General features: G+C 34.2%; 2 protein-coding genes and 1 long non-coding RNA gene across 4 annotated transcripts in view; all 3 read left to right on the top strand.

The window, feature by feature from the left end:
• The window catches only part of LOC100186353 (baculoviral IAP repeat-containing protein 2-like), a 6,340-nt gene extending 4,123 nt beyond the window's left edge, over nucleotides 1-2,217 (top strand). The window contains exons 9-10 of the mRNA XM_026838180.1: nucleotides 821-990; nucleotides 1,490-2,217. Coding sequence (XP_026693981.1) covers nucleotides 821-990; nucleotides 1,490-1,683 — 364 coding nt within the window. The 3' untranslated portion in view covers nucleotides 1,684-2,217. The remainder of the gene's footprint in view (nucleotides 1-820; nucleotides 991-1,489) is intronic.
• A 714-nt stretch (nucleotides 2,218-2,931) lies between these two features.
• LOC100183183 (biogenesis of lysosome-related organelles complex 1 subunit 1-like) lies at nucleotides 2,932-5,005 on the top strand. Its single transcript, XM_002122121.4, has 3 exons — nucleotides 2,932-3,187; nucleotides 3,798-3,930; nucleotides 4,426-5,005. Exons 1-3 carry the CDS (start codon nucleotides 3,054-3,056, stop codon nucleotides 4,540-4,542), a joined length of 384 nt encoding a protein of 127 aa, XP_002122157.1. The 5' UTR covers nucleotides 2,932-3,053; the 3' UTR covers nucleotides 4,543-5,005.
• Nucleotides 5,006-6,619: 1,614 nt separating this feature from the next.
• Nucleotides 6,620-9,665, top strand: LOC108950227. Of its 2 annotated transcripts, XR_003396701.1 has the most exons (6): nucleotides 6,620-6,737; nucleotides 7,127-7,212; nucleotides 7,462-7,530; nucleotides 7,912-7,992; nucleotides 8,341-8,447; nucleotides 9,029-9,665. It is a non-coding gene; the product is annotated as an uncharacterized LOC108950227 (long non-coding RNA). The 2 variants fall into 2 exon arrangements; XR_001975128.2 differs by lacking the exons at nucleotides 7,127-7,212; nucleotides 7,462-7,530; nucleotides 7,912-7,992; nucleotides 8,341-8,447.
• Nucleotides 9,666-9,840: the final 175 nt, after the last annotated feature.

Below are 9,840 nucleotides of genomic sequence, written 5' to 3'. Positions count from 1 at the left end.
AGTTTTGGCGGAAAGTGACGGCCGTCGACGCGTGTTATAGTGAAAACATATAATCGCGCTTGGTCCAACAATGGAGATGGACCAATACGTTTTCGTAGCAGGGAACATTTAACATTGTGCAAGAAAAATAAAATTTGTCTATAAAACGGTCAAAGCATTTTTTTCGGTTGGAGAAATACGCGACGTTTAGACTTACGCGACCTGTTTTTCTGACGTCATAACGGTAAATACCGGGGAGGCGTCGCCTCCCCGCCTCCCCATACTAGGCGCGTATGTGTCTGGTGTATAAGTAGACACCCATGTTATAACTTGACAGTGAGCATGAGGTGTTTGAATACACCTTGTGTGTCTGGTGTATAAGAAGACAGCCATGTTATAACTTGACAGTGAGCATGAGGTGTATGAATACACCATGTGTGTCTGGTGTATAAGAAGACACCCATGTTATAACTCAACAGTGAGCATGAGGTGCATAAATACTCCATGTGTGTTTGGTGTATAAGAAGACACCCATGTTATAACTCAACAGTGAGCATGAGGTGTATGAATACACCATGTGTGTCTGGTGTATAGGAAGACACCCATGTTATAACTCGACAGTGAGCATGAGGTGTATGAATACACCATGTGTGTCTGGTGTATAAGAAAACACCCATGTTATAACTAGAGTGAGCATGAGGTGTATAAATACACCATGTGTGCCTGGTGTATAAGAAGACACCCATGTTATAGCTCGACAGTGAGCATGAGGTGTATGAATAGACCATGTGTTTGATGTATCAGAAGAAACCCATGTTATACACATGTATATTACCAACAGGAGACTTGGTTCTGGTGGAAACCTCTACATTTCTGTGGAAGAATTAATCAATGATCTGGCTTCTTATGACCAACCTAATTGTGACAATGGAAATTTCGATGTCACAAACATTCCTGGAACATCACAGGGGGTTCAGATTGAGAATGAAAACAATGAATCATTTGAAACAGGTATTTAGTAGTTCTATTTGAATAAGACACTGACAATGCAAGACGTTTGTTTTGTTTTTTTAAATATTGTTAGGTAAAGTTAAGTTAAACAGGAATGTTTTGCTTTTGGCACAATTTTAAAAGCTGTATTAATCGTTACCTATATATGCCTTTTACTTGGTTAGGATTTTTGTTAAAAAAAATTATAAAAATTTTGTTTTTCTGTCATTATTTTTGTGCACAGTAAATGAGGAATGTTTTGCTTTTCGCACAATTTTAAAAGCTGTATTAATCGTTACCTATATATTACCTATATATGCCTTTAATTTGATTAGGATTTTTGTTAAAAAAATACATAAAAATTTCGTTTTTCTGGTTTGAATATAGGTGTTCATATACCTGGTCATGTTAAGGGTCTGGGACTTAGACCAAAGTTGCCCTAGGACCCCCTTTTTTAAATGTTGTAGGTTGAAGTTAGTATCAAACTTACCAATGTTTTTCACACTACTTTTTATTCCAGACAAAACTTCTTTAATTGAGGCAAGAATGAGGGAATTACAAGAAGAAAGAAAATGCAAAATGTGTAGAGATAAGATCGCAAGTATTGTGTTCTTCCCATGTGGTCACCTGTGTGCTTGTGCACGGTGTGCTGTAGCGTTACCAAAATGTCCAATATGTCGATGTAAAATAGACAACTGCCTCAAAAAGTTTTAGTCGTTTTTTTATTGCTGTTGATACGCACCGTATTGTATAGTTTTCAATGTTAATTTATCATAATTTTTTGTACAAGTTTTTCTTTAGTTCATTGTATTAAATAAGGTTCAATACTGTACATGATTTTTAATGAAGATAGTGTAACTATTTCTGATTTTTTTTAAATAATAAATTAGAATATGTTTTTAAATAAACTGTAACTTTTTTAAAATTTTTCCTTTTGCAGCTAAATGATGAGTATGTTTTCTAATTAAGCCTACATGGGATTTTTTAGCCTAATACTTAGTAGTAGAAGACTGTCTATATTTTGTGAATATTTTAGTTCAACATGATCATTGTTATAAAACAGCGCAATCTTGTTTCTTTTATATATGTGTCTGAATACCTTTTATATTTTTTTATAAATATGTTAAAAGTGCAAATATTGTAAATGTGTAGAATATAAATATATTGATCAAATGTTAGAAATGTAAATATGCTTTATTGTAAATAACATTCTCAATATTTCTGTTAATGAAATTCCTTTTCTTGTAATGGTTTCTATCAATTTTTTTGGTCTATTTCAATTGTGTTTGAGTTCATACCGCAAAACGACAGTATTTAAAACACGCTATGGATAAAAAGTGAGGAAAACAGTGGCTTTTAAACCCAATTGCAGCGATACAAGCCTCTATCGTATAACACGCTTTAAAAATACACTCGCTTTCCCGCACTATTTATCTAAAGCGTGTTTTAATAACTGTGAATTTTAATTCCCTTCTCTTCATTTTTTATTAATTTGATCTTCATTATTGTTTTCGCAGAGCTAAATATAAAATGTTCATCATTATTTTGTTGTAAAAAAATATGATAAATATCCGTCGTTTACACAAAAACATTGTACAACTAGATTAAGGTACGATAATATACCAGAAAATGGTGGAAAGCAGTAAGAAGCTAAAAAAAAATAATTTGCATAGACAAATTTCCGTAGAATGGAATTAACTCTTGAAACTGCTTAAAAAAGTTGAGCCTTTAACTAATATTTTGGTGGTTTGTCTTTGTTGGAACAGAACGCCATAAACACATTTTTATGTCTACGCAGTCATATTTCTTAAATGTCCAGTAGTAAGATTGGGTGATCATTTTTAGTTTTTACATTCCCCCATGTGTTGACTGGTTCGTTTAGTATTAGTGCTTCATTGTTTTACGTTGTTTCTACTTAAATATAAACGTCCTTTAATTTTAAACTATTTGATGTTTATGTTAAATCTTAACAGTATCGAAACAGGGAAAGTCCGGGATAATAAAGTTATTTAAAATTAAACTCTTATTGCCAAATTTACGAACCTCATTATTTTTGTGCGCTTGTGAATGTAAAATTGCACAAAATGCTTTCTTCAATGCTTAAAGATCACCGTGTTAAACAACGTCATTTAAAGGATGCTCAAGAAAAACGAAGACAAGAAGCCGTATCGTCTTTGTACAAATTTAACGAAGGAATTATGGCTTCAATTAATTCAAGGTTTGAAAATATGATCACTTAAAAGGTTGATACAGTAACTTCTGGTTCTAATGAAAAATCGGTGCTAGTAAAGAATCTCCCCCCCACGTTATTTGCTAACCACTAACCCCTAGGTTAGGGGGTTAGTGGTTATAGGGGTTAGTGGTTAGCAAATAAGGGGGGGGGGGGGGACTCCCCGGGGGAGGGATTCTTCACTAGCACCCTAATGAAAAATCTCCCCCTATGTTGTCTGCTAAAGCTCTATTAGAAGTATGTGGAACGTTTTGTTGGTTTCCACACAACACAACTAGTTCGTGTTTTGCTTCAATGCATGTTATATTTGCGGCTTAGCGCTGCAATATTAATTATCAATAGCCTATAATTACTTTTAAAACCAAAAACTGCATTATTTCTGGCAATTTTTCCAAGCATGTATTCATTTGACATGCATTACTTTCCGTTATATTAGGAAATTATTTAGTGGTTTACTTGTACTATATTTTATATTCCAATTTATTATAAATTTTGTTGGCCTTTTGTGTTGTATATTATAATAAATGCATTATTATGCTTTCAACTATTATTGTATAAAATTTAATTAGTGGATTTATTATTTTCTTTTTTATCCCAGAGTATCTGCTGCTTATGTAAATCAATGTCAACTTGATAACGAGATGAAACAACTTGAAGTCCAAACATCCAGGTTTAATAAACTGACCACACAATGGGCATCGGAACTAAACTCATTTCATAATGCTTTGAAGGTAACATTTAACATTGCATAATGTTTTATTTATATCCTGGAAAAGATAGCGAAGATCATGTTTAAACAACGAAAAGAAGGAAATCAACAGCAAAACAATAGTACTTAAAACACTATGAAAGGTGTGGGAAAGAGCTTCAGTTAAACGTGTGACTTTTGAAGCCAAATAAGCAATATAGAACTAGTATAGCAATATAGAATAAGCAATATAGAACTAGTACAGTAGTTTTTAATATGGAACCAACAAAATAGTGGCTTGAGTGGCAGACATGGCTATAATTTGCCAAAAATTTGAATTAAACAACTGCTTTTTTTTATAAATGACGCTTATAAGTTACCACTTACCATTAAAGTCTTTGTTATATATACTTATTAAACACTTACCAAACTTGTGACCAACATTTATATTGTTTATTTTCCGTATGGCTGACAATTTTCGAGGATAAATAAATTACATTCACAAAATCTTAACGTAAAATCATTTATTTGTTTCCAGGAAATCGGCGATGTGGAGAACTGGGCATTGAGTATTGAGAGTGACCTTCGATTAGTTACTGAATCACTCGAGTATATAAATAATAAAAACAATTCTAACACAAGCAAGAATAGTTAAATAATTTTTTTTTTTTTGGAAGGTATTTATAAAACACATTTTAGTATTAATTGGTAACTGAAATTGAATTATTAGTAAATAATTTAGGAATTAATTTCATAAAATTATTATTTAGTAAGTTTGAATTTCCAAACTCACAAGCAATAATGAATTATGTGTTCTTTTATTTAATCTCTCATAAAAAGTCTTAAATCAATGGCACAGTTAGAAAATCTTTTAGAACCGTCCTATTTCCCTCTTAATTTCTAGACATGTTATAAATTCTTAAGTTATATTTCAGAATGTGTTATTGTTTTACAACCAAAATTGAAAATCACACAACTTGTTTTCTATGTTACACGTGAAAAACAAATACATTTTTTAACAAAAAACCTATATCGTATTATGTGATTTTGTGCAATAGTTGTTTGGCATTTGATTTGTTATATTGCGTTGAAATGTAAATAAAAAATCTACATATTAACTTGTATTTCATGATGTGTTGAATAAATGTCACTTTTTATCCCCGCATGGTGGCGCAAGGCCTGCCGTTATAACACGGGTGATTTGTTTCATACACCTCGTGCTTTGAACCTAGATTGCACATGTCCCTAAATGATGTAAACAGAATGAAAAACGAAGAATGGATAATAGCAGAAAGCAAAATTAAAATGGAGTAAATTTTTAAGTCAATTATACATCGTATTTTCTATTTGCTGCTGTGTATTTTAAACCAACTGTGCTTGTTGCGCCTTTTTAAAATAATAATAATAAAAAAAAATTCCTACACCTCGTGCCCGCTTACGAGTTGCCATGTATGTAGCTTTGTAGGTGATTAATTTTTCTGCATAGCTGACAATTTAGACAATCTATGTACTACCACCTGGGTTGGAATATAACGGGTTAACGACTTAGTCTATTGCCTGCCGAAGCCATTATTTTAGATTTTCAGCTCGCGACTCTAAAACAGCATTATAAATTAATATCTTCACGACTTCTATAGATCGTTGTTAATTGTTTGAAACAAGATCAGGAAATTATGGGACCGGTATTCCATCTTACCCCACAGTATTATTTCGCCTACAGTAACCTGACAAACGTTGTGTTAACCATGTTAATAGTATGATGCACTTTAGGTATGTTTGGGCTTTACAGTCTATAAGCGTATATATAGTAGGATGGGGGAAGAAGGGACACTTTTAGCACATAGCATACAAATATCCTGATCGTGTTTTTAAAAATCAACAACGGTTTATTAAAGTTTTGAAGATATGGATCTCTAATTCTTCGAATGTTCTTTGTTTACTACCAATTTGGGCGAGAAATAGAATGAAAAGTTGTCCCATCTTCCCCCACTCTAATATATACAGATGTAGTGACCGTTATTATGTTAGGGAAATGTAATATTAAAGCGCATTATGACGTATCAAAGTAATAAGAAATATAAATTAACACAAAGTTCATGACCTTCTATGCAATATTAATAAGTTTACATGTTAAGTAAAAGTATATTTGTGCAACTTATAGTCTATAAGGCTAAGCGAATAACTACAGTTCGAATATACTGTGACTTGATTGTTTACTACGTGTTCACACAAATCGCAGAAATTCCAGCAAAAAACAAAGATTGCCGTAATTTTCACAATTCGCTGTTACTATAAATAGATTTCAGTGTTACCTGATGTTAAGCTATGGCTTATCAAAGCCTATTGCAAAAATTCCAAACTCATTATTTAAAAAGGCAGCACTGGGCGCTTGTAATTTGCGCGTTAACAATTTTGTGTGTTGCGTCGGGAATTCTCAACGTTGCTTCTACCAATCAACCAATCAGCTCCCAGTTTTCCACGTGATCAACACGTTTTCGGTTTTGCTCATGTGAGTTTGGGCTGTGACCTGTTCATTTATGTTTGCCACGTTTGTAAAGCAGTTGGAAGTTATAATGTAGTTAAGTGAGGACACATAGGTTATGTTCAGGGCTTTGTTTTACTATTATTCATTATATGAGCTATATAGGGCACTTATATTTAACAATTAAATTGTACTTTACAGCTGACCGTTTAAAAACAATTGTTTGAAATATTTGAATTATTTGAATCTACACGGAAGTAATACAGACCGAAGTCTTGTGTTCAAATCACATCAATGTTATCTCGCTCACGAATGAAGATGCCTTGAGTGACAGCCGCCGATGCAGCGTTGGATTGGCAACGTTAAAAGTGAGTTTGTATCTTTACTATAGAACCGAGTTGTAAATTTGGTCGGTTGTAAACCGAGCGAGTAATTGCTGTACTTTTAAAATGTTGGTTCGTTATATTTGACTCGTCACTAAAGCAAAAGTTGGTAACATAAGTAGGGCGGGGAAGATGAGACACTTTTTCATTCTATGGTTTTATTTCATTTGTTACTAAACAATAATCATTAAAAATACAATAATTATTAAAAATTAGAAGACCGTACCCTCGATCAGAACTCCCATAGATAGTTGTTAATTGTTTAAAACACGATCAGGATATTTAGATATTCTGTTCTAAAGGTGTCCAATCTGCCCCCACCCCTACTAAATTTTGTACCACAAACAGAAGTTTTATATTGTTTATTTTTACAGCAATCCAATATACAAGGAGACAGATATATTAACTCCGAAACGACGTATCTACAAGTCCGTTACTGCACAGTTGACCTGCAGAACCGGTAAGTGCAAATATATATTAAAACCCATAATTTTTGCGTGTCTATATTATGCTTCGGCCCGGTGGTGAACATATATATATAGTAGGGTGAGGGAAGATACCTTTATCACATAATACCCAAATATCCCCATCGTGTTAAACAATAAGTAACGGTCTATGGGAGTCGTGAGAATATGGTTTTATAATTCTCCATCTCCCCCCTACCGTATTAAATACTAAATTATATTAACCCCAGATTTACTATTTGCAGACTTGTGTTCGAAGTCGGGTCATCTTGAAATGCTCAATAGAACCAACGCATGTGATCCACGTTATGTGGGTAAGTTACTTATAGCTGCGGTTTAAGTATAGAATATGAAATGAACTCAATTTTTACTTTGTCAATGTTGCTGTCTGTCGTCCCCTTAGCCATATTTGACTGTTTAAGTAATGCAGGTTCGCGCATATATAGAAGGGTGGGAGGAATGGGACACCTTTTTAGGCCTTTTTTGTCTCATTTTGACAGTAAACTAAGAGCATCCCGAAAAATAATAAAACTGTATCCTCACAACTCCCATATACCGTTCTTGAATGTTTAAAACACTAAAACACGATCGGGATATTTAGAAGTTAGGTGCTAACAGTATCACCTTACCTCCTAGTACTATACAAACTAACATGATCGTGATTTTATATTTAAACTAATTCTTTAACATTTCAGATGCCGACACTACGCCATCTACTCCGCTATATACAAGTATATTGGCACAAGCTGTCTCCATGAACCGCTGATAATATTTTGGTAAGTTTAATGACCACTGAACTCCAATAACTGTTGCAATCATTGTCGTTTGTTCGCGCTGGGTTTAAAGAGAATTTTCAGCACTGTTTTAATAAAATTAAATCACATCAATAACTGTTGCAATCATTGTCGTTTGTTCGCGCTGGGTTTAAAGAGAATTTTCAGCACTGTTTTAATAAAATTAAATCACATACGTGGTAACTCGTAAGCTGATAACTATGTATTTAGAACGGTACACGTGCTATAACTACTGTCGTTATCGCGACCCCGCTAAGTGAGGACAAATAAGACCCATTCATACCATAGTTAAATCTTTTCAATATATGTTAAATTTATTTTTACCCTCAGATATGACGTCACACCATAAATGACGTCACTCAGCTGGTTCTATGAGCAAATAATGATTAAGAATATTACGCAAAACGAAAGAACCGCCGGAGGAAGAAAAGGCGAAGGTAAGCTATATCTATGTTGTTTTACTGGGTTAACTTATAGTAGAATGGGGGGAGATGGGACACCTTTTTATTCTATTCTCTTGTCGCATTTAGTAGTAAACGAAAAAAATTCAAGGAATTATGAAACCGTATCCTGACGACTCCCATAGACGGTTGTTAATTTTATAAAACACGATCAAGATATTTGGATATTATGTGCTATAGGTGTCCCATCTTCCCCCACCCTACTATATATCTTAAGTTAAAAAATCAAAATGTAAAAAGATTTAAAAGTAAACGACGTGTCGGGTTAGCACTTGCACATTCGTTGTAGCAAGTTAAAACAGACGTTTACAGTATTAAACAATAAAAACATTACCTTCGTTTACAAACGGTTTACATACTTTTTCTAGTAGGCCGTGGTTTACACTAAACTCAACAATACTAAACAAATCTTGCATTTTATTAAGTGATTAAAGAAATGTACAAGTTTTGACCCGTTGAAGTTCTTATGATAGAGAAACGTACTTTGTTTTTATTCTTCTAAATACGAAATTGAAAATTAAGCACTGAATTTAATGCCGTTTTATTACTTCTATAAGATATGGGACCAAGACGAAACGAAAGCTCAAGAACGAAGATGGAGCCATAGCATACTCAGACTAAGATTTATTCTTAGTCGATGTAAATACTAACTTATGTGAGCTGTAGCATAAAAAGTCCCTTATACTTATTGAATGCTTGTTTAAAATTGGATGTTTATGTGGTACACTGTGTGTGGTGTGGGGAAGTATACGGAGATCAAATGATTAAAGTCCACCTTTGTACACGTTAGTAATGTAACGTGGTTGGGAATCTTGGGTTTTATTTCTCCATGTGTGTGTGTGTGTAAACAACCTGCATAAGAACGGTGCGCGCAGGTCAGATTTCCCCAACTTTAACCCATACTCCTGGTGTCACTTATCAGCAAGGCCGGACAGTCGGCATCAGATAGATAGAAGTGACATCGCTATAACTAGGGATCGCTGTTAGGAAGTTTAAGTTAGACAGAACTGGGACACTTGCATCCGCGGCCGACACAACACGTGTCATTGCACACAGGCCAAACAAGCAGTGCCCAGTTTGCGAAAACCATGTTCCAACACGCCGGTTGGTTAAAAGTCCGGTCAGTGAAAGCTGGTGGGTTCCAACTGCAAAACAATTAGGCGCCAAACCCGCGACTAGGGTAGGGATCAAAAATACAAAAATGTTAGCCCCCTGTTAGGTCCCCCTAAAAACAGTAACCAATTTTTATTTTTTTCAGGAGTCAGTTTTAAGTTGTCATTCCTTTTTTGAATCGACAACCAGCGCGAATATGCGACGCAAACTCGACGCTGTTGCGGCGGATAGAGTGATTCCTAAGATCACTCGGTCG

The sequence above is a fragment of the Ciona intestinalis genome, unplaced genomic scaffold, assembly GCF_000224145.3.
Source record: "Ciona intestinalis unplaced genomic scaffold, KH HT000065.2, whole genome shotgun sequence".
NCBI lineage: Eukaryota > Metazoa > Chordata > Ascidiacea > Phlebobranchia > Cionidae > Ciona > Ciona intestinalis.
This window is presented reverse-complemented; position numbering and strand designations above follow the sequence as displayed.

Coding starts and splice junctions, on each gene's coding strand:
- LOC100183183 (XM_002122121.4), top strand. CDS start 3,054: ATGCTTTCTTCAATGCTTAAAGATCACCGTGTTAAACAACGTCATTTA. Junction 3,188..3,797: donor ATGGCTTCAATTAATTCAAG/GTTTGAAAATAT, acceptor TTTTTATCCCAG/AGTATCTGCTGCTTATGTAA. Junction 3,931..4,425: donor CATTTCATAATGCTTTGAAG/GTAACATTTAAC, acceptor ATTTGTTTCCAG/GAAATCGGCGATGTGGAGAA.